The 25195-nt window shown below is 44.2% G+C and overlaps 1 protein-coding gene across 24 annotated transcripts in view; it reads right to left on the bottom strand.

Moving 5' to 3' along the window:
• The window catches only part of LOC121063731 (serine/threonine-protein kinase PAK 1), a 113848-nt gene that overhangs the window by 69371 nt on the left and 19282 nt on the right, over positions 1-25195 (bottom strand). For 16 of the 24 annotated variants that reach the window (XR_005816171.1, XR_005816172.1, XR_005816173.1 and 13 more), the window contains 3 exons: positions 19597-19676; positions 5639-5849; positions 205-305 (listed from right to left, as the gene is read on the bottom strand). Coding sequence is in view for 18 of the 24 variants with exons in the window: in XM_040544486.1 (XP_040400420.1) it covers positions 205-305; positions 5639-5828 (291 nt within the window). In the remaining 6 variants the exon portion in view is untranslated. Of the gene's footprint in view, positions 1-204; positions 306-5638; positions 5850-9188; positions 9205-13455; positions 13632-19596; positions 19677-25195 lie in introns of those variants that run through there. The other 8 variants (XM_040544484.1, XM_040544485.1, XM_040544498.1 and 5 more) reach the window with 3 other exon arrangements.

The raw sequence follows: 25195 nt of genomic DNA, 5'->3' as shown, positions 1-25195 counted from the left end.
CTGCTGGCAGGCTGGACTCCTGGGATGTGCCAAGCTTGACAAGCAGTCTCTCAGCAGGAATTAGCGGGCTGCCTCTACAGATGTAGATCAAACTAGACGATGGTAATAGCCTTTCCGGCATTACCGTATAAAAGATTAATAGGTCCTGGCTCCTCCCAGCAATAAGCCAAACCGCACAGCTCTCTTTTCCTCCAAATCACTTACTGTGAATTCTCCCGTGACTGCATCAAACCCCACGTGAATTGTGTGTTCAAAGTCGGAAGGGAGGGAGATCTCTGGCCGTTCTTTCTCTTTCTTTTTATTGGCTGGAAGAGACAGCAACAAAAACAATCCATCAATCCATCAAGAATTATGATCTCCCTGACAGCTTCTAATTTACCTACACAACCACCCCCTGCTTTTGCTAGTCACGGGATTTCGATCTGAGGCAGAACAGCAAGTTACAAAACTTTGTTAACTCAATACAGAGCAGTTATATTCAGGGACAATAACAATCAGAGTCCTACAACACAGGACAAGCGTATAATGTATCCAAAATATCAGTTTTTGTTAAGTATCAGCCAGCAGTTCTAGACTCAATAGCACAAGAGCTATTTACCGAAAATATCCAGGCAAACTTTGGTATGTCAGAGTCAAAAGCACAAAGGCAGTAACTGGAAGCCACGCAGTTCTGGACGTTTTATTTTTTTTTTATTCTTCGTTTTTATGCAAAATATGAAAAGATTATTAAAAAAAAGTGCTGGCTAAACTTACTCACCTTTCATATTAGGGACAAAATATTGCTTCTCTCTTCCTACGGCCTCAAAACAGAGCCCATGAAGAACACCAAATATAATGTGCTTCCACTACACAGCCTTATACAAGCAAAACCATTTCTGTTTTCCTGCTCACAAACCGAACTAAATGTGGTTTCTATAACGAGGTTTGAACACACAGCAGGGAGAGGGCAGAATCTGGCAGGTGAGGAGCAGAACTCATAAAGAAGCAGGAAAGGAAATAAAGCAGATGCACCCCACGAATATTAAAGTCAGATCTTCAAACAAGAGTATTGTCTCGAATTAAGTTTATCCATATTCATGACATATTAAAGACGCCACCTTCCTTTCAATATTTACTGTACTCAAGAAATGGAGATCAGTTCAAGGAAGAACCCCAGATTTGCCGCTGTTTGCAGTATAAAGTAAGTAAAGCCAGGAGAAGGTGACTAAAGCACTTGTGTTTCCCAGCTGTTATCTGTTGGATCTGAAGCCAGACAGAATTTGTTTCGTGGCTGACGTTCCCCAGTGCGCTTTTGGGGATATGAACACCAAACCTCAGGCATTTCAGGAGCCTGGGAGGCTGACGCTCAATACTGCAACTATTTAAGATGCTGCTGGAGAAGAGCTGTGTGGAGATGGTCAGCACTTCCCTCAAAGGACCAAATCCTGTTTTCTCCAGCGCTCTGGCACCGTTACAGAGCGTCATTACAGAGTTAGTGTAGCACAGAGCAATTCTGGAGAAAGAAAAGGATCAAATGCTCAGCTGGGGACACGCAGAAGGAACAGATTGGTTTCGATCCCCCTTTCGAACAAAGGGGATAGGGGAAGCTGAATCACAAAAGAGCAACAGACTTGCCAAGGGGAAGGAGGAGAGAAAGCTGAATTGCTGGAGGAGCCATCAGAAATGGGAGCTAGGAGCCAGAAGCAGCTGCTGGCTAGCAGATGGCACGTACCTGCAGCACAGAGGCCTGCCAAGGAAGGACTGAGCAGCTGCATCCAGCAGGTATATGGAAAATGCTGCATGCGAGAGGAAAAGGGATGCAGAGAGAACCAGCAGAAGCACAGCATTGTATAGTCCTGTCTACAGGGTTAGTCCCTTGCCCCAAGCCAAAGAGCAAGGTGACAGCTCCAGCCCAGAAGCGTGCAACGCAGGCGAGGGGGAAGAGGGCAGCCGTATTAGCACCACACTGCCCAGGACAACTGCCACATCTCCCCACAGATTGCAGCATAATCCCTTAGAAAATATAAAATAACTAAAGGGCACGAACTTGCAATCCAGAAGTCAACATACTTAGTGTCTCGGTTTCGACATTTGGACTTCCTGAGCACCCCAACGTACCTCCAAATCCCAACGAAACCCATTCAGCCAGCAAACTGAGATGAGTGCTGACCCCAAACTTACTCAGAACAGGAGACCACAGCCCAAACTCTTGGCTAAAATCACCTTGCCTCAGCTATAACATTACAGTGGGTGAAACCATAATTCCTGTGTGTACTTTTTGGGATATGCCTGGGTGCCACATTCAAGGTTTTACAGTGCCCGGACTGAACTAGAGCATCATGTGAACATGAACTCGTGTGAATCCCCCAGGATTCTCAGGAGACAATAAACTTCAGAAGCTTTTGATCCAAAATCTAACAGATCTAGAAGCCTAAATGTATTCAGACATTAGCAACATAATTGCTTTTTGGAGCAGATATTTATGTCATGGAGGTATAAGCTAAAAAGAACTAAAGAGACGGGCACTCCCCATCTTACTAAACACTTAATCCCCTCGACAGTGATTATATTATCCCTGCAGTGAGTCAAAAAGCCCTGAAGATTCTTAACTAAAATAAAAGAGAACTTGTATCTGCTTAGGAAGGCCTACCTACCACCGAGTGCTTTATCCCCCGCCACATCTTACCATCTTCTCAGTCAAAACCTCAAACATCTGATGCTGTTACAAGAGCTGCCCATAGCGTTTCATCACGATGCTCTGGCAACTTGAGCTGCACCCAGAAAGCTCGATATGCCACGGTAAAGCCCATGAGCCCATCCTGGAGCATGCCGAGATGAGAAAAGTATCCTTCAGCGGTAGGGAAGTGCTGCCCCGTCTCAGAGGCAGGATACCACACATCCGCAGCAGCACAATCACCACAGAAAGGGCTCCCAGGCGCTGCACCGTGTTACCTCGTGGTTAACATCCTGCCTCCGTGTGAATCAGCAGCTGAGCTCAGCAAACCTCAGGGGAGCAAAATGTGCCACATGCAAGCCAAAGCCCGGTTTCTCCCCCCCAGGTAGGTCATGGATGAGTCCCAAACCCAAGAAGGCTCTCATACTCACGACTCCAGCTGAAAGCAAGAAATCATGGGAGCTCTGCTTCCAGACGGAGAGGACCCCCTGGTATTACAGCCAACTTGCTTTTTAAATGCCAGATTTGGGGGTTAGGCTGGGACAGAGGAAATCAGAACTACAAACAGCACCCTACCTTCTGCAGGCAGAACATGATGCTCCGAAGCAGCCTAGCAAGGTGACATAGCTCAAGAGAAGTTCATAAGGGCCAGCATTTAAGCCCCATGGGTACTTTACACCCCAGTCTTGTTCATGCTTAGGTGTAGTGCGATGTAAAAGGTGCTTTCCAAACCTCCTCCAGTTACAGCTGCTCTTCTTCACTCAGCAACCTGTAGCAGATGCCCTGAAGATGTCTCCCCTCATTGGCCTCCCCTTTGATCCAGGCCCACAAGCCCTCAACGGGTCTGTCTGCTCCACTCCACACATTTGAGCTGTGCCTTCGCATAAAGCACAACCCCCTCCCCACCTTCCCTGCCCACAAATTATCATAGTTAGTCATTATCATTAGTCATTATCATATCATAGGTGCCATCTCTCCCCAGCCACTGAAGAGGGTCCTGCAGGCACAGACACCAAAGCCCTGCTGGCAGCACCACTTCGACGCTGTCAAGGTCCTACACAGGACTAAAAAACTCCTATCATCAAGCCAGACCTCCAGTGCTGTTCCCTGTTCAAAGACCTACCACTTCTCCAAAAGGACTGGCAGCATCACTTCAGCAGCTTTCCGGATAGAGTGTAAAAGCCCAAGGCCACATTCGCTGGTGAAATTAACTGCTGAGCGTTTCAGATCTTTGCAGGTTCTTTGCAACCCCACCAGAGGTCATGGACCCCCGAGAATTACAGTACTCGGAATAGAAACCAACTCTCCTTTTAGTCCAGCCAAGCCAACAAAGCACACTCGATTCAGACACAAGCCAAAGGCAGTGTCTGAACACCTGGGAATTTTACTAACAGTTAAGCAGCAGGAGGCCTTGGGAATTTACTTGTCGTCACGAGATTAGAAAAACATTCCTAAGATGAAAATCAACCAATCCAAACTGAAGGTGATGATGTTAAGGTTAGTTTTTGCTCGACAGGAATTAGAGGACAGAAGCAGCCACTGCAGTCTGGGCAGGTGTATTGCAACAGAAGGCTCTGCTGGGCTTGGCTAAACAAAAATCTCTCGTGTCTTGAAGCATCTGCCACGTTGGCCAATCTTCAGTAAAAACAGGCTTAAATCTTAATATCACTGTCTGTTGCTTTACCTGAGCTGTTCACTTTTGCAGCTCTCATTTAAAATCCAGTTCAAACTAGCATTTTATGCAGTATTTCTTTTAATCTTGCAAATTTCAATCTATTTCTTTGCTTTCTGCAACTGTCAAGCCTAGAAGTATTTTTTAAAGCACTCTTTTAAGCAAGCCAACACAAAAATCCTGCAGCTCTTTAGGATTACTACACATAATGGCAAGTTCTAACTGATAGCCTGCAAACTTTTAAGATTGAATTCATGGGCTGCACAATCTAAACCTCCATGTCTGCAAAACAATCCAAGCTCTCCCAGAACCTACATCTCTGTTATTTGACTTAATGGAAGCACCACTCCAATCAGCCTTTTTGCTAAAACAAAAGTTAAAAAGGCAGCTTCTCTCCTGAAGGCCAGGAATTTGCAGATATTTAAACTTTAGTTATCCAGTGTCTGGATACTGCTGCAACACAGACAGTACAAGAAGCTGATTTAGAAAGAGGAACTCCAAAAAATAGGTCAGATATAAAAAGAAACCAGCAGATATTAGAAGAGAGATCTTTTCCTTACATTACTTCAAGATTCATGAGAGTTTTTAAATTATCCTGATCATTGAAAATTAGAATTTCACATACAGTTCACAGCTCCTATCTCTATTTCCATCTGTTACAGTCTCTATAATGGCAGAAAATTCCTTCCGTTCACAAGAAACGTGCAAGAATTTGCAGTGACAAATTATTCGTAACAGCAAATAGACAATGCTTGACCCAAACTCTAGAATAAATGAGAAGTTACACCTTTGACTGTAAGCTTTTCACAGCAGACCGTGCAGTAACATATGACAGGCCTGGCAGGAGACGGTCTGTTAGTCATGCTTGACTCAAATTATTTGCTGTTTAAAATAACAAACAAGCAAAAAAACTTCCCCTTCACCACCAAAGGAACTGCCAGTTCCAGCTTTGACTGACCAACTTGTAACTGGTACCAATGTTTCTATGATTTTCAAGATCATTAAGGACAAGTCAGGGGGGGAGGAGGCAGAGCTAGTGCCACCTTTCAGGATGCTAGTCTCACAATTTAAGAGAAAAAAAAAAAGATTAAGAATGGATTAATCGTGGCAGGATTAATCATTAGGAAATCAGATCTACAGCCAGCATTTTATGTACCCCAAAATGACCAAGGTGGCAGTGCAAGAAACAAGCATAAACTATCTTCTAAACCATTGTTAAGCACTAGGCTTTTAACTAAGGTCTGAAAAAAAAACAAACAAACAAACAAACAAAAAAAAACCACAGGTTTATAAAAAAAGACAAAATACTGTACTTTTATCTCCCGGTAAAATAGATCGGTAAAATCGGTCCCTCTTTTTCTTTTCTTCTGGGTTGGGAGGCAAAGGTTTTGAGCCATGGTTTAAAGTCCCAGCGTCTTTGCTTCCCGATCCAATCATGGTGCTGGTGTTTCTCATCGGAGGAGCAGGCGGTTTGTCTTCTGTTTCAACTCCATTGTTGGACATCTTCAGGCGTAGAGGCTGTCACTAGGAAAAGGAGAAAGACAAGAAAGAGTGGGCTTTTTGTTTGCAAACTAGAATCACATTTTATCAAAAAAGAAAAAAAAGGTATTTTCAACCAAAGCTGAAACCTTACAACAACACAAACCAAATGTCAGCACAACAAATTCTACTCAAGCTCCAAATTATTTCTGTTAACAAGACTATATTCAAGTGTTCCAGTTATTACCATAAAAAGCTTGTTTCAGGACACAGCCAACCCCATGGAGCAGAAGTATGGGGTGAGGGTGGGGAAGAAGAGCAGTAAATAAAGGCAGCAAAGAGCAGCGATACTAGAGAGAAGCCAACCAGTTGCCGAGCTAAGACCTCTCTGATCCATACTAATTCCACCAAAATCTACGTCAACGGGTTTGCATCAGCCCCCAGCACAGGCAGTAACACGATGCGGAGAGATTGACGTCTGCAGTCGAAGAGCTTTGATGCCGCCGCTCAGGCTCCATCACTAAAAATCAGCTCAACTGCTCCAGAGGGAGATGGCCAGGAAGGAGCAGAGCTGCATCCTCGTCTTCTCCAACACAGCACTGGTCCCAAGCTGGCCCTGGCTTTTCTGCCACTTCAAACACAATTCAAGCAGCCAGAAAGCTGACTGCATTTTGTTCTGTTGGAAGGGTCAAACAAAACTAGATCCTCAACATACACATTAATCCTTAAGTAAATAATCCCCGCTGTGCGGATTTAAAGACGGAAGCTTTCGAACTGGGTAATAGATTATTCGGCAACAACTAGCTTGTTCCACCCAAATGAGATCAGCATTACTTCAGATGCAGCCTGGCTGCAGTGGGATCCTTCTGGAAGCTGAAATTCGCTTGCATTGTGCTCTCAAAAGAAAGTTGGGAGTTAACCAAAGGACAAAAACCAAAGCAGAAACAATTTTGTTTGGGTGGAAAAGCAGCTCACCAGCTTTCTGAATCTCGCATGCAATAAGGGAAGATGTTCGCTCAGGGAGAATTATGTGGTGGCAGAAAGTCAGAAGTGGTTTGTTCTCTGCGAGAGAGAAATTGGGTTACAAAGCTGAAACCGCTGCCAGCTTCCAGGGAGCTGCTTTGCCACAGGATGGACTCGGAGGAACCGCACTGAAGTGGATTTTAATACCCTGGGTCACACTTCAAACAGATCCCAAACCCACACCAGGGTCCTAAACCCAGTGAGTCTTCAGTCTTCTTTGGTTAAGCTGCTGATGTTCAGCCTAACTGGCAAGATTTGGCCCCAGGGCACGCTTTTCTCCAATTCCCCCTGCTGCATGGAGTCAAGAAAAGCAAAATACTGACCACAGAAGGCACTCACGAGCAACAAGTTAGACCCTCCAGAAAGCAAGGTTGGTCTGCAAGATCCTCCTTCTTCGCATATTTGGTTCATGGTTTCTTCGCACGCACTCTTAAACAGAAGGGCTGGCAGTGACGCACAGACCACTTTGGAGAAGCCTTCAGACACAGAGGGCTTTTTAAGTTTGATCCTATCCCCACCAAATTCCCATCTCAACCAAATTGGGCAATGGAATTTTAAATTACAGACTGGCATTTGGGGTATTCATTTTAACAGTGGGGCAGTTTTGGCATTTGGGAGGGCTGGGGTCAGGGAAATTTGCCGTGCATTTGTCTGGGCGTGCTCTGACATGTGCCCTGTGCATCTCCCATTGCTCATGCTTCAGCCTCATGCCATTCTCCAGCATAAAACTAAGCAGAAATAAGTGACAGGTGGACTGACAGCATGCAGCGGGCAAGGGACTGTTCTCCCCATCTAAGCAGGGGAAAAAAAGTCTAAACTAAAACCCAACTGGCAAATTTGGCAGCCACAGAAGGATGGTAGACAGAACAGAACATAAGAGCAAGTGGCTCTAGGCTGGAGAAAAAGAAGTGAGAGGAGGAAGGAAAATCCCCAGATAACAGGCAGAAGTTGGTGCAGCACTGGGGGAAGGAAAAAGAGAACATACGGAAAAAAAAAAAAAAAAGACCACGAAAACCTAAGAAAAACCTCAGGATGTCAAGCATCCTTCTTCCCAGCTCCACCAGTGCAAAACCCCAGGGACATCTGCTTTCAGTTTCTTTAGTATAAGTTTTTCAAAACCCCTCTGTCAGAAAGGATGGAGCACAAGTGATTTACTGTTTCACCTCAGGGCTGGAAACACTGGCAGTACAAGCTTTTGTTTACATTGCATTATTCCCGGAATGAGAAACTAACTACCGAGAAGTTACATATTTTAATGGACAATACTTGTTTATGCCTATTTGATAACTGCAGCTTTCATGTGGGCAAAGTCTACAGTACAGCCTCTCCTTCCTTCTCCATGGCTCGAGTCCCCAGAAGTCTCGTCATCAAAGCCTTACGTTATGCGTTATAAGAGGTATTTAAGCTGTTTGGAGATAGTGGGTGGGAGAAATCCTTCAAGCCACAAAATTAAGAGCCTGGCTCTACAGCAGTCATTCCTCGCAATAAGCAGTACCATCCTAGAGGGTTCCCAAAAACTTTTTTTCCACAATGTATTTAAATGAAGGGGAAAAAAAAAAAAAGAAGAATCTGCTTACATGAGTCCTCCCACTGTGATATGGAGATACAGTTTACCCCCAAAGACAGCTAGTCAGCTTTGTTATACTTTAAAATTTTGTGAACTTCAAAGTTTTTGGATAAAGCCCTGCCCTGACAGGATCCCACTCAGCTCTGCAGGGCCTTGCAGCACTGACGGAGCCTACTAAGATGGCAGCCATTTCCCTCACCACAGCCTAGTTGACTGTGCAAATTCTTTTCTCCCTAAAATAACCTCCTACCAACTCACACATAAGCAGCAGTTTAACAACTCCCCTCGTGTAAAGGCCCTGCTAAAATTCAGCAGGCGGCCTAGCTCTAGAGCAGCGGTGCTGACGTGAGTCACCCCGCGCCTCACGATCCATCATAACAGGAATGCAAAGCGTCACCGGATCGAGCTTCCTTCCTTCTTCACACCAGCGTGACCGTGCTATAATCCTTGAGAAATTCATGTTAGGTTTCGGTGGCATGGCTATAAAGGAACAATGGGAACAATTAAACAGCATGTGAACTTTTCAACTACAGGCAGATGAGGGAGTGCTCTGTAATGCAGAAACAATTATAGTCTACTATATATTAAAATACCTGTAGTCAAACCAAACCACACAGACAGCACTAGGATTTCTGCAGCTATTCAGAAGTACTCAAAGTCAGAAGCCCCAATTGTTTCAGCACACAGTACTCAAGCAAATGAAAGTTATTACACACTGCAAACTAGGACTACCATGAGCCAAGTTATCATGGCCTTACGATCTCTCCATCAGCTTCTGAAGCCCATTTGCTTACCCCAGCCTCGACAGAGCCAAACAGCAGAGCTGACAAACTCCCTTTTCACATCTACGAAACACTTCTGCAGACGGGCTGAAGTGACAGACAACCACACACAAGGAGACAAGAGACTCAGGAAACCGCTCAGCACTTCAAGACGGGGCAAGCGGCGTTCCTGGAACAGAAGGCAACACCCAAGGTGCCAGCAGCGGCGTTCAAAAGTTCAGAGTACGCGCATGTGTGCAGATCTGATCAAGTCTGCTCATCAGCATGAAGTAGATAAGCCCCCAAATCATGTACTTTCTGCCTCTAACTTGCCTGTAACCATAGGCCCAGGCTCCTCAGCTGTTCATGAAGCAGAGTGGGACCCCAATATATGTGGAGCCTTGTGGCACTACTGCATGTAGTACATACAAAAGAAACAAAAAATGAGAACAAAGATCCTTTATTTATGCCATTTTTCCCTCTGGTAAACCAGCTCACTTCAAACCTGGTGCTCCACGGTGAACTGCAAGTTTCTATCTAGTCAGTTGTGCTTTCTTTGCATTCCTTTAGCAAGACAGGCAAGTGACTGATTGCTAAAACAGAAAGTAATTAAAAAGTCACAGGAGCTGAAACCTACGCTACAGTAGATGCCATAAAGATAACTATGTCCAACGCATACTAATTGCTGGAGTCAACACAAAAACTCATAAAAGAGCCATCTATAATTCATGCAGTCTGGCAAGACAGTAGCTGTAAGTTACTCACTGCAACTTCCAGACGAATAAACTATACTAAACAAGAGAGGGGGAAGGGATATGATCAGCAACTTTTTTTCCCCCCAACTCTGCCTACTACCAGAAAGAAATCTCACATTTTTCTGAAATGCTGTTTTTTTGTTGTTGTGAGTGAGGAAAAAAAGTCTTGACCATAAAAAAAGGTAAAAGACTACCTTTAATTGAGTTGATCCTAACCAGAGTAAGCATTTTACCTCTGCACCAACGTCCCTGTATCCTTTCACTCCGTGGCTGGAGACTTCTTGTGCACACAGACAGTTAAAATCTCCTTCCTCCTTGCACTGTCACAGTCGAAAGGAGCAGGGGCCGGCCCCTGCTTTGTTCAAACACATTGCAAGCAGCAGAGATTCCCTCCCCGTGTGTCACGCTTTCACACAAATCCCAGCAGAAAATTAACGGCACCGTTTACCAGCTGGGTTTTAACACAGGATGAAAAGACATTCATTCATATTTTTTTTTTCTTTTTTACTTCACGTGGGATTAAGCTGCAGTCTCGAGCACAGTCTTGCATTGAAAGAAAGGCACCCCAAGCATGTTCCACCTGGAAAGGAGGCAGGACACGTGTCCACATCCTCCAGCAGACAGCGGGTGGGATCTGGGACACACGCTGCCACAGAAATGGGCAGCAGCCAGACACACATCCCAGGGGAGGGCAGACTGATTGTCACATTTAGAGATGGTTGGAAAAAAAAAAACAAAAAAAAAAAAACAGTAACTGGAGCATCTAGCTGACCCCCCACCAGCTACTGCACATCTGAGTGCTGTGCAAGTGCACCAATTAAACAAAAAGTCAAGGGCCATCAGTGCATCAGCCCAGACCCAACATTTACACGTGAATAATTCCTAAATAAGGAGAAAACCAGGTTTTAGCAAAGTTGTAATTAATAAAGAATTAGAAAACAACACTGCTTGCTCCTCTGTCTCTAGAATTCACCTGTTAGAGCCCTGCAGCTGCTGCCAGCACCCAAAGACGCTGATGAAAACACTAAATCAAATAAAGCAATAATTAAATCACTTTTAAAACATTACACATTTAGAAGGGAATGTATCCACTCCTGCAACCCCAGTGGGTGGGGATGAGAAGGGGGCAGGAGGAGACGCTCTCATGGCCCAGGGCCAACTACTGGTTGCAGACTTGCTCCCCTGCCAGCCCCATTTCCATAGCACTAGACATAAAGGATAATGGACCAGTTACAACTCAACAGGAATGCTGGAGGAGTCCCCAGCTTGGAATGTTAAAAGCCAAAAGGCAGGAGGGTCCTTTTAAATACCGCTCTTTAATGCAACCCCATTTGTTTGGGCTAAATGCAAGAGCTGCCGGTGAGATCCCCCAGGCTGTGTTTTGCAGAAGAACAGCATCGGGACCACAGTGGGCACTGCTTTGGGGCAGGAGATCTGCAAAACCTCCTCCTGGGCAGCTATACGTGCCAACCCATCGCACCACACAGATAGGCTTCGGAGGAAGAGCAGACTAATTATAACCGCTCGATTCCTAGCAACAGAGCAGAGTTCTCCTTTCACTCAAGGGAAGGAAGCTGATTTTTGTTCTGCTTTAAATAATCAAGGTGCAGCCCTCGCCAGCCTCCACGGGATGGACCCATGCGTGACCGCTGTTACAGTAACCCAGACACAGGGAAGGTTTCAGTAGCATCCAGGCAGGTCAAGCCCTTTCCGCTGGATTAGGCTCAAATCCAGCACTGCAGAGAGGCAATGCCAGCTTAAATTGCCCTGGTTCAACTTCGCTTTGGTTGTTTCGTGAACAACTGGCAGCGGCAAACAATAAGTGTTGCACAATCCATGCCCAAATACCTGCAGTCCACGATGAGCTCACCTTACCTGCGCCCAAGCAGCTCCAGCTTCAGGAGGCTGCAGAGCCCAGCTATGGCTCTTCCCATCCCTCTGTAGCAGCCTCTAACAGCGTTAACACCCCACGAGAAATAAACTGCATCCATATAAAAAAAATTTAAAAAATCCAAGCTGAGACAGAAGGAACCAAGAGGAGCATATTTTAGAAGTTCTCAGCCCACAAATCATCCCCTTTCTTTCCTCCTCTCCAGAAATGCCATCTCCCAGCCCCCTGCTACATGCCTGAACGAGCAAGCCTGCTGCTGCAGATGCCGGTGCAGGCTCCTTTTCCCGGCGTGGTATGGAGCAGCCTTGGCTCCCATTCCACTCAAGCTCACACAGCACAGCACAGCTTCAAGTGCAGAAGTCAAAGGAGCGAGCAGAATCAGAGCATGCTAAACAGGGTGGGGAAAATAAAGGCCTTTTATATTAAAGCATACCCAAAGCCCATATAAGCGGGTTTCCTGTAGGAAATCTGTGTTCCGGAGGAAATGACTAGATGCATCATAAAGAAAATATATTAAAACACAAGTTAAACACACCACCGCTGCTCTCCACGTAAGCTATTTGGCTCCGAGTCCAACTGCATACTAGCAGCAAAAGCACTGAAAGCTACCGAATTACGAATCATTTTTCCATTCCAACGTTTCCAATCCAGAAGATGAACCTAGAGCTCAGAATTAAGCCCCATTATCCCCTAATGTGGAATAATTACTAGTACAACGAGTAACCTCCCACTTCCACGGCGTAGCTCAAATGGAAATCTCCTTTTCTACACCCCTGGTCAAAATGGAAAGGCTGCTTGTAAGCCATGGAGGATGACAGACTCTTCTGCAGGATTAACACCCTTTGCTGTAATGGACAATACTGATAACTTGAGCTGAGCAAGGTTTGCTAAATGGGATTTGTCTGGCATTAGACAGATATTGTGTGTAAATCGCAAAAATATACAGCTCCATTCAACTATAAAAATTTCTAATAAGCACCTGCCTGAAGGAGTTGAGAGCAACTTTCAAAGGTAAATAGCTCTATTGATCCTGAACGTCTTACTCAGGCTTTAAATAAGCATCCGTATTTGCAAGATCACAGCGTGTATGCCTACCCCTTGATAAACGCAGAGATTTGACATTTGCTATTTAGCAACAGGGGCGGGGGTGAGAAAAGCATCAGAAGACTAGAACATGGCCAGGTCAAGGCAGAAACATCCCATATCCACAGAGGACACTGTAGTGCAGTGGTTAGAAAACATCCACAATATGTAAATTGCAGAAAACTTGCAATAAACTGTAAAAGGTGATTTTTTCTGAGACACCCAGACCCCTGCAATGAGGAATCCTATGTTTTAAGGGTGAAACTCATCCAACTCTTTTCCTGACGGGAAACTGCAGAGCCAAAAAGCACCAGCGTCGTTAGTGGATGAAGCTGCCCAAAAGCCTCAATTAGACCGAGGGGGAAATGCCACAACAGTTCAGCGCTAATTGGAAATGCAAACATTTATCATTGGAGTAGTGCTCCACTCTGTGTAGCCCCATTGTCTTCGCCGCAGCTAATGACAGGAGGAAGCCCTGTGCTCAGTAGTATTTATGTAACAGACTGGCAAAGCTGTCACATTCCCTTAATTGCTAGCCAGGATTTTCATGCTGGCAGTGGTTTTCACTTACATGAAATCACGGAAATTGCTTCAGTTGCACATTGCTCCCTTAAAGTTCTGGTTCGCCTTCAAGGCTGGGGAAAGTGGAAGAACGAATACTTTCCCAAGATAAAATGGACTCCGTATCAAGCACGAGGGTTCAGTTGACGAACTGAATTCAGAGTTAAGAAAAGCAAGTTCAAATACCTGTAACCGAAAGGCTTAATTTAGCATCAGTGGACAATTCGAGAACTGCATATAAATATGTTCCAAGCTCGCGACAATTACTCCTTCAATTATGACACATGTAATGCTGTAAAAGCAGCTCATTTAAAAGGCAGGATGAGGAAGCCTGAGGTAGGTTAGGACTTCTACTTAATTTAGCTTTTACAGTAGGGCCCTTCTTCGCTGGTAAAGCATCAGCTGTGTTTATAGTGACGTGCCTTCTACCAGAACACCCTATTGCATGTAGTTTATAATCCCACTACGTACACAAGTAGTAGACTAGACTTCCTTGCATTTACCAAAAGGACTGCAGAACATTTCCAAGTCCATTAAGAATCATCAGCATTTAATTTCATGAGCAGCAGTTTGTTTTTAGGAGGTACCTTCAGACCTTTTATCACATCTTTTACTCGGATCCAATGGTCCTCGCTGTACATAGGTAGGGGACAAAAAGCTCTGTATGTCTGGTACAAAGGATTTGCTCTTTCTACAATATATTGTGACACAACTCAGCATTAGCCCTCAGTTACATAAAGCCCATGAGTGAACGGAATGATTTTTACTGCATTGAACAACAGAAAACATAAGAACATCACTTATTAAAGCAGCTGACACATTTTAAAGAACCCTATAAGGAGTAGGAGTTAAGGAGACCAGAAATAGTAAGCAAGGTTTTCCTCAATATCTTCATGCAAGTCTTCCTGGGGCACGGATCTTCCTATCCTGTCTTCGTACTGCAATTACTTAAAATTACCTAAGCAGCTGTAGGTAGGACACACGGATCTTCACTACTATGTATTTAAACTTCATTTTCTCTCACAAATGGGCAACATCAGTTGCAGCCACAAAACCAAATCCTACCAAGACCTATCAAGCTCCTATGCACAGCCCTGTAAGCATCCGCAGCAAGCAAATGCCTTCTTTCAACCCAACTCCCAGGGGATGGATATCTACATCACAGAATTAGCAACAAAACTAATACGACCTGCAAATTCAGCAGAATTCAGGCTTCACTGATGGATGGACTACCAGTATTTATGCTTTATTTATCTCAAGACTGCTTTGTCAGGTTGCTTCCGTCTCCCCTCCGTCCTTAAAATGCTCAAAATTATTTTAGAGGCATGGTCACTAACATGCTGCCAAGACACCTCTGTACAAAGCATTTAGTGTTACCCTAAATTCATCAGATCTCCAAAACCAAGACAACCAATGACTGATGTTTTAGGAAGCTGTATGAGTCAAGGCGTTTTGTTTGGTATAGTATTCTCTCCCATCACTGTAAATCACCTTGCTTAAGTCCCATTGCTGCTTCCTGCTAAGGTAATCAGCACGTGAATTAGCATCCCTACGAGAGCACAGCATGCTGCAGATCAAAATGCAGAGTTTTATGATCATCCTTCCTTAATTCCAGTAATGAAGAGTCAAGGACACCCTATCAGCACATACTCATGGAGGTTCCTCCTACCTACCTATAATCCTAAAGCTTCCTCAGCATCCAGGCATTCAAAACAATTCTCATTTCAGCCTCAACCCCAGGCTACCTGAAGAAATCTCAGAGTTTGTCCCTGAGTAGACCCAAGAGGAATGAATAGGGCTGCGCTTCCCAAATGGATTTTGTCCCGTCCACCTTACAGCATTTAATTCCTGCCTTGTGTACCCCCTGCCTCCCTCTTTATTGAGGTTCACATTCGTACACACGGCACAACCCACACGAGCTCCCCTCTGCTTACAGAGGGATGCTGCAAAGCAAAATATGTTGGCTATGGGAAAGGAAATCCTATGGATTGATCCAGACCAGAACATGACCCAACAGCGTAAATAAATCCTCTCCTTTACATGTATGAGGCTGCTGCTTCCACTCTTTCTCTCCAGTCATTTCCTTCCCGCAGAGTTTTCCCCATTCCAGGTAATTTTTGTACTGCTGGTATTTGTAGGTGCTGATCATAGCCTCTCAAGACATGCACATTTGGCTGCTTTTTTATAACAAAAGCCACTTCAGGCTGTTGTTTCTCTCTGAACACTCTTCAATGCACGTCCAGTTTTATCTGAGGAGCTTAAATATTCTCCTTTAACCACCGTCTCAAAGTCTTATCAGTCTCCGTTGTTCTATCAAAACATTATAAAACAGACATCTAAATTTCTGGCCTGCTGTTCTACGACGTCCCTTTTAGCTTTAAAAAATAAAAGTTGGATTTGAGCCTGATGTAAATGCTTTAAATTTTTTGACAGGGTTTGAATTTACATCCCAATACATGAAACTTTGCCTGAGGGTTTTGATCCTCAGCGCAATTAAAGTCTGCAAAACTATAATGCTTTGGTTCTGATAAAGCTGAACCGAGGTATCTCGAACAGAAGTGGTCAAATCCCAAATCGCGCTTCTTTGAAAAAGGTGCTCACAAAGAAGTCCTGAGCAAATCAGCCCCCAAGTCTGTCTTTTTAATATCCTGTGTTATCAGCAGACAGGTTATATCTTAGATCCAAGGTGATGTACGGTCTCCAGCCCCTGCTCAGCTGGCTCCTAACCATTTCTCCCCCCCAGAACATCTGTATTCTGGATATTTCCTTGGAGATTCATTAACTGCTCCTTCCTCAAGGGCTGAGATTATTGGTATTTTTCTCAGTCTACATTTCTAGGCATTTAAAAGAGCTGTCAGGGCAGAGAAATAAATAAATACAGAAAAAAAAATACCAATTTATCATTCTCTGCCAAGATATCCTACGTAAAGATAAGACTTGAATTCTGGCTAATGTTTTTTAAAGACCATTTTCTATCTCGCACACAGCCCGTATATCATTTACATACTATTTCACTCTCTTGTTTAATGCCAGTGTCCTCAGAGGGAGAGGGTGAATTAGAATATTGGAGTCTCTAATTTAGGAGGTAATTAGACCAATAACAACATACCAGAGCTGAATGTATGCTAAGGATAATCTAGTTAGAATTCTACTTTAATTAAAAACCAGTCATATAATCCTATTATTCTGAAGATTGCTTTAGGTGTGGTTCCAATCCAGCACTTCTTTTTTTGAATCTTTTAGTTCCGCACACAAAAAAAATAAAATAAAACCACCACAAACCACCAGAACAGTCCTTTCTGTACTCCTCTCCCAACTGGAGAGCTCAGAAAATTAGAGAAATAAATGTTCCAATGTCAAGCAGTCACTTGTTAAGCCACTTTAAAAATATAATAAAACAATGTGAGTTGTAAGAAAATACCACTCAGGCCAGCAAATACAATTTTTCTAATTTTTATCCCACTAAAAATTTCTATTTTTAGAAATTTTTACCCTTTTTTTTACACTTTACCCCTGAAAAAGAAATCTTCTCCAAGGGCTTTCTTTTGTCACATTTCCAATTTTTTGACAAAGGAGGAGTAAAAGAAAATATGCCTTTTCTACAGCTGCGCGGTTTACATGAATTTATTTGAGAGAGAGGGAAGAGATATTTCAAAACTCATCCTTCATTTCCAGATTTGCTCTCACATGCTCTGTGGGGCCCTGCTGCATAACACACATTTCAGCCAGCACAGAGCCGGTTACCTGCACATGGCACTGAACTGGGGTCCAGGAGAAGATGGCAGAAGGAGCAGGGCTCCAAGGAGTAGGTTATATAGCACCGAGTGTGTATAGGTAAACATATATACATATATACATATAAATAATAAATCTGCATACGTGTAACTTGCACCACCCAAGTAACTCGCCCTATTGTGTGTACTCCCAGAGTGTGACTATGCATCATATGACAATTTGTAACGTAATTATCCTCAAGTCATATAAAGTACTAAAAAAAGCCGTAAAAAACTATAAAGCATTAGAGACTGCACTAAGTTCATATAATATGGTATTCATACAATATGGTATTAAGCATTGCCTAGTTACTTCTGTGAGTATACTTACATCTGACCTCGTTCCTACTAACTGGAATCCATATTAATTAAAAAAAAATAAAAATAAACCAAGCCCCAGAGGCACATAAATAAGGCTGTTGCCCAAATCCATGTTTACCTCACGCATACGGGTCATTCAGCCGCTACCTTTCACTGGATGGAAATGCACTTAAGGATTAAAAGAGACAAGAAAACCAAGCCACACTCCCTGAGCATATTTCCCCTTTCAGGAGCCGTCTGGGAGGGAGGGCCAGGCCATTCAGCAAGGGTTAACCTCACAATTTCCCTTCACGTTTCCCTACAGCCTTGTGCTGCAGAAACAAGAGATTCAAGGTCTTGCAATTCAATAAATAGAAATACTCCTCTACAGAAGCTTTTTTTCCCCATCAGGCCACCACACAGACCACACAGTGGTGAGTCCCCAGTCATCTCCTTATCGTGCTGAGCCATGAAGGCTGCCAAACTGACCTCCGAACGCCTCTGGCCTATGGAGAAGACGCCAAGAGACAGAACTAATAAAGTTTCTGAAGCACCAGGAATATCTTCGCAGTATTTATTTTTAGTGTTTGAGTGTAGAAGTCCAACCAAGTGGTGGATAGATACGGGTTTTGCTCGTCTTGATATTTAGCAGTACGAATGTGCTAAGGCCCTCCTGCTTCCTCCACAGCCTGCCTCCCTCAAACACGGGGGGGAAATCGGGTAGGATGGTTTCAGTGTGTCCCCAGCGCATGTGATTATCATGAATTGTGAACGTTTTCCTTGTTACACAGCCTTAGACCCTGAAAAACCCTGCCTGAAGAAAACAAAAGCTCGCTTCCTCGTGCCTGGACAGGGGGTAGACCCAGAGCAGAAGAGAGGCAAGTGCTTCTCTTCCCTCCCCGTGCCCAGAAGAACCATTATCAGACATTTATACTCCAGGACAACACCATGAGAAAGTAGCTCTTGCAAGCAGAGGCAGCAAGGCTTTCGTTTAAGTAGGATTAAGCATGAGCACCCAACATGATCATGACACAGCCCTGCAGGACCACCACCATGCTGAAGCTTGGCCAGTAGGGTCAAACCCCATCTCACACACACAAACCCAGCACCAAATTCCATTGTGTAAGGCAACAGGACCTCTGGCAAGAGCACCTCTGAAGTCTGGCTCATGATGCGAGTACGAAGCTGAGGAAGAGGGAATACTTGGTTTGAACCCTCTCTGTAACACTAGTGTTTGCACAATACTAATTATGATTACTAATAATTACTAATTATTTCTGCCAACAGCAGAAATTGCTCTGATGGGAGAGTTGACCAAAAAAAGTGACACATCTGTCAGCCACCTTCAAAGAACGAAACCTTTGCAATTTCATAGTTTTGGGGCCGGAACGCAGTCAATGCAGCAAGATCCACGCGCTTGCAGCTCTTCTAGGACTTCAGAGAGTAAGTACAGCTGACACAGACGTTAAAAAACGGAGTGTTTGCTTAGTTCTCAGGGGGATTTAAACAGCAGGTGAGTGGGGCTGGTCTGTGGGACGTGACCCTTTTTTATTTCAGCTATTTAGATGCAAATTGTTCTCCCTCCCTCCCCCCTCTCAACACCATCTGTTAGCCCAGAGGTTGAGCCTATGCCTAGGGTGTGGGTTTGGGGGAGGGCGTATAAATAAAGCATTGAGAAAATTGCAGTTGATGCCCCGATTTCCTCTGGGGCGCAGTTTAGGGGGAAAAAAAAATCACTTTGCAATACTATTGAATTACAATAGGATTTTTCTCTCATTCTTCTACTGCACTCTAGCTACTGACCCCATGGATTTCCTTGCCTGGAAAGCATTTCTTGCCCAGATTTTGGCCAACGAGCAACTTTATACAGTGACACAGAGCAGGCTGTAGGGTCAGCACGGGGAGCAAGCCGGTGTTTGAGCAAGTATCAGAGCTTCAAGGAATTAAAATGTCAGATAATAACAGACAAAGATGATGAAGGTACTGGAGCATCTTTCATATAAGGGGAAGCTGGGAGAGCTGGGGCTGCTCAGCCTGCAGAAGGCAAGGCTCAGGATCTTATCACTACGTGTAAATACCTGATATGGGGCGTAAAGAAGATGGAGCCAGACTCTTCTTGGTGGTATGTAGCAACAGGACAAGAGGCAACGGGCACAAACTGCAATACAGGAAATTCTGTTTAAACGTACAAAGAAGAACAAAAAATAGAAAATAAAAAAAAAGGAAAAAAAAAACATCTTTTTTACTATAGGGAGTCAGAACCTGGAACAGGTTGCCCCAAGAGGCTGTAGGGTTGCTATCCTTGGACCTGCTCAAAACACAACTGGACATGGTCCAGAACAAACTGCTCCAGCTCGCCACAGCTTTGAGCAGGGAGGGTGGACAAGATGATCCCCAGAGGTCCCAACCCCACCAATTCTGCAGTTGCAAGCCACAAAAAGTGGCAGAGAGCTTCTAACAGAGAGAAGCACCCACTTCAACTTAACTGAAGCAAATGGATTTTCCTCAAGGCCCCGGTCTAGTGATGAAGATAAATGAAAACCGATGATATATAACAGCCTTGAGCAGAAAAATCAGCGAAGGACTTGGGATCAGCACTACAACACCCTCATTTTGAGTTTTAGCATCTAGACTGCTAGTTCTGGTAGAGGTCCTGGTAGTTGGGAGATGTAAGCTCGTGTCCCAGTTCTTGCACTGGCCTAGTTTGTGATTCTGGAGGCATGGAGGGGGAAGGAACAGCACCAGTCACTTGTTCTGCCTTCCTCCAAGGAGTCAACCAACTCTTTAGAAGAAAGACAATTCAGGTCGTTAAATAACGCATAGCATGAAAAAATTCCTTGCAGGTGCTTCTGCAACTGCAGTTACCAGAAGGAACACATTCTTGGTTTAAAGCAAACAAAAGCCCAGAGCAAACTGTATGCAGTTGTAATGGGAAAGTCAGTGGCAGAGGGTAAAGGGCGAGAGGGGAACAGAGGGATGGAAAACCCCTTTTTCCCCTCTTGGAGCACAGATGATGTGACTCCCTACCTCGAAGTATGAATAAGCACAGACCACGTCCTAAGGGGAAGCAGAGAGGGAAGAAAATACAGACAGCGTGAGCTTGGGAGCCTCCAAAATCTTTAAAACTCTTGGGACATGGTTTTGGTTTTTGGGGAGAGTGTTGCCAACACAAACACAGCATTTTCCGCTTTCTTGCATGGACAGAAGCAGCCAGAAGAGAGTATGATCTCAGGTGCCAGTCAGGAACAACAGGTATCTAGGTCTAAGCTATTAACTTCTCAAACATATGTAATTCAGAATCTTATGCTGGAGAGAAATATTCTGACAAAATCTGCAGCCATTTCACAGAAACATTCTCCTGAAAATAAATACAGAGATAAAAATCAAATGTCTGGCAAAAGTTATTTCAATGAAGTTGTGTTGGTATTTTGAGAGAATTTTAAATTTCCATTTTAAAATAAAAGTGGTTCTATTTTCTCTCTTTATGAAGAGCAGAGTTTTGAGAAGAGCAGAATTTCCCTACAGAATGGAAGTCTTCTTTATGCACTGCTCTAAAGCACCAGCTAATTTCTATTTCCAAATCGCTGGCAGTTCACCAACATTATTGAGAATCTAAAGAATACTTACTGGAAATGATTTTATTTATTTAACCGACTTCTTTATCACAAATCCAACCACATTTATAAACTTTAAGGGCTGTAACCCTGCAGTTTGATCTGTAATACACGATATTGTCAGTCTCGTTAACTTTAAAAAGACAGAAAGGTCATCTGGCATAGCTAAGGGGAACTTGGCCTTAATGCCAGCGAGCCGCCCACTGAAAACAGTGGGTGTTTGGCCCAAATTGGGATTTCAGGATTTATCCTGTCATGCCCTCTAACACTTCCCACACAGTGCTACCTGACAGCTTCTGAAAATTGGCAAAATGTGAAGGGGATGCCAGCATCATCCGAGGTGAGGTTTCCAAAGGTGTACACGTACACTTGAGTATATCCTGGCAATTCCACATTAGCAGGGTTTTTAGCACGATGATTTTAAAAGCACACAGCCTAAAACATAGCTCAGAAGGCGACTCAGTGCCAAGCAAACCAGGCTTTTAAATGAAATAAAAATAAAAATAAAAAGCACTTGCATCCCTAACATCACCGAAATTGTGCAGTAATCCCCCACGTTCGCTTCCCTGCTGTTATCAGCTAAGTAACACCAACAACTTCAGTGCTTTTTTTGAGCCCTTTTCCAGCATATGCACCACCACCTCCCAAATCATCGTCTTCTCCCACAGGTACCTTCAAACAGCTCTAAAATAATTACTGCTCCCCCACAGCAAGCCCTGGGAGAAGGTGGATGGGGTTTGGCGCCAGGCAGCAGCGAGGTCAGACGGTCCCTTTGTGCCCAAACAGCAAAGATGCTCAGGAAACCAGCGTGCTGGTCTTTCCTTATCCCCGTTCCACGCTCTTATCTGGTCAATATTTGCTAACCGTATGCCCGAGTTGAACGTTTCCCTTACGGGAAATGAGGTTATCAGCCCTGTTCGACCCAACCTGACCTTTATCTTGCAGCGAGCCAAGCAACAGGCGGTTCGTGCAAGCTGTGAGCCAAGGGCTTCGCACGGTATCGCTGCTCTGGAGGGGCCTGGATCCCGCCCAAATTGAAGTCACTCATTTCACAGTTCTTTAATAGATCCTTTATTTAGATCCCTGGAGGCGATGGATCCTTTATTCAGATCCCTGGAGGCAATGGATCCTTTATTCCGATCCCTGGAGGCGACGGATCCTTTATTCAGATCCCTGGAGAGACACCACAGGGGCTTGCATGTGACAGGATCAACACCAACAGCCTAAGTCAGATCATTTCTCTGTTAATAATCAATGCAGCAACTGGGACATCCCATGTAAGGACCCAGTACAGACTCTAGTTGTCACAGCAGCTCCCTGACACGACGACCAACACCACCACTTTAAAAGATGGCCAAGGGAAAGTTTGACAGCGGATCCTTCAGAGACTGAAATACGACTCACTTTGGAACAAGGCCCTGAAGCACAGGAAGCACAGGCCCTGCTGAAGAGACAAGGCAGGTTCCAAAGTAAAAGCAGCACCGAGTTACCAAATGACAAAGACTTCCACAGATTAGTTGTCATGCTCACGTTTTACCCTTAAGTCATGCTTCACCCTTTACCCTTTTACCTTTACCCTTTCCTTAAGACAACCTAGCCATCCAAATGCAAGAGAAGGAAAGAAGCCTGACTCAAAGAAAAAAAAAAAAAACAACATAGTTTTTGTATTCATGACTTATATTCTCTAGCTATGAAACCTTTGGAGCAGGCAAAAGCCTGTCTGCCCTCTGCTTCACAAGCCCCGATATCATGATCCCATTTTTAAAACACTGCCTCTTTGAAATTCAAAGGCATAAGTAATTCTGACATGCTATTGAAAACCACGCAGCAACACAAAATTACAATTTATTGCATACAAGCCCATTACACTATTACTTACAGCATCACAAACAGCAGCCACGCAGATACCACTGCCACCGCCAAGCAGAAAACAGGAAATTCATCATCGCCCCTGGAAATCGAGCTAGAGGAGCTGGACTGTTACTGCTTGGCGTCCAGAAAGACTTCAGTACCTCAGCTAACACAGCTATTGTCCCGTAATTATCATGCCCACTTTATAGGCAATAAAACAGAGGGACCTTTAACTTCAAAAGTAATTTTTAAGACAAAAGCAGCAGAAAGCTTTGCAAACAATGTGAAGGGACAAAGAGAGGGGAATGTGCACTGGTCAGTACAGCGCTCATCGTCCACATAGCCACGGGAGAGCAGAGCTCATAAAACCAAAAGTGGTTTTGCTTTCACAGAGGGATGCGATGCAATGAGGGAATGCAGTAGCAGAGCAGTCAGAGTCCAAATGAGAAGGCAGGGTGGCCAGCCAGGACAAAAAAGCAGCTAGCTCTGCAGTCTAGACGAATTCAGGTTCTCTGAAGCTTTTTATTTTCCCTTCCTCTTCCAGAGTTAAAATTGGGATGGTATCGGTTCCTCTTTCCTAAATGGAAAGCCCTCAGAGAGCAAACCAGGCTTCAAAGCTTTCTAACAACTACGCAGACCACACCACCAGAACTTGCTGCTCAACACGAACGCGTTCAGGGCATCCGCAGGCTAGTCCCGGAAGCAGACCAGGGCTACAGTGGGATGTTCTCCAGGGGTATTTTAAGAGAACAGAATCAAATTGCCACACAAACATTAATTGCCAGGTTTCAATCTAACAGCACAACAATTTGCTTGATGTGTTTTATTTCAGAGGACGGGCTGGTGGAGAAACATTTTGTTGTTACTAACGCGTCCAAGGGCCCTGACACAGTGTTCATATCTCTGGTAAGGGGCTGGATGGCTCTTCCTTCAAGTTCTGCTTCTGATAACAAAGTATTACAAATTCTTAGCATAGCCTGGAGAGAAAAAAAAATATATATATATATATTTGGATAGACTGAGTTTAAGTCACTCGTTAGTTGGAAAAATGCAAAGCAGTACTCTTAAATGACATATTCCTTCCCAAAATCCACAATTAGGAGCAGAGGATGCTCACTTCTTTGCTTTCTTTCCCAGGAGTCCATTCAGAAAGCCGGCCTGCAAGACATTTGCTGAATATCTGGTCACTGCATTACCTGGTGCTTTCAATTCTTGCAACCCACTCAGCAATGAATCATCTGGGAAACAGAATTTTGCTGACCCCAGCTCCACGGTATTGAAATGAGGCCAAATCCTGACCCTTTTTGTAAAGATTGCCCAGAAAACGTGTGCAAGATTACCTCATTCCTGTGCTCCTGTCACCAAATCACTGTCTGCCCAGCTCTTGCTCTCCCTTTCCAAGCCTTGCAGGCATCTCGCGGCATCACAGAGAACAAACTTCGACCGGCAGAATGCATCAATATGCATTCAGACCATCTGTTAAACCTACAAGGCACTGTCAGAAGATCTGTAAAGAGTGGGGAGTCGGTATTGAGCAGTGGGTACGATTTCCTTTTCACCAGTTTTTAAAGGTATTTTGGTCCCAGCTCGCACAGAACTGAAATATCACTTGAAGAGGTCTTTTTAAAGGACCCCTTTTTTTTTGGGCCCTTAAACCAACCATTCTGTAACACTGTCGTTAAAAATTGAGCTCAACTTTCAGAAGCTTGTCACCTGGATTATTATTATTATTTTTTAAAAACAGGAAAGGGCTGTGCCCCAACATCATGCTTCAATCCTGAGACCACTTTCTGGAGATGACTAAGCATAGCAAAAAAAAAAACACAAGCTGACTGTGAAAAGTGGCTTCAGATCTGTTTGTATGATTTCAAGTACCAGTTAGATAACTAGACTGCACATCCACAGACATAGAAGGCACCAGCCTAGGTCAGAGGAGGGATGAGTCTACAGTCCCATGGATGCATCAAAAATCCGTCTTTTTGCTCTGACTTGAGTTATCACCTTCCTACCTGAAGGAAAGGTATCATTTCTGCTCTGTTCCACAACATATGAGACTCCCTTTAAGCACAAATTCCACTTTTCCCCTTACTTTTTAGCAGGAAGATATATTTTAAAGACAGCTTGGGTTTGTAAAAAGGTTTTACACCTTCCTACCCCACAACAGAGATAAAGTGCTCCAAAGTCAGGCTCTACGCAGCAACAGAAGATCTTA

Source organism: Cygnus olor, chromosome 1 (genome assembly GCF_009769625.2).
Source record: "Cygnus olor isolate bCygOlo1 chromosome 1, bCygOlo1.pri.v2, whole genome shotgun sequence".
In the NCBI taxonomy this organism is placed as follows: domain Eukaryota; kingdom Metazoa; phylum Chordata; class Aves; order Anseriformes; family Anatidae; genus Cygnus; species Cygnus olor.
The sequence above is the reverse complement of the archived record's forward strand: the minus strand, read 5'-3'. Positions and strand labels throughout refer to the sequence as shown.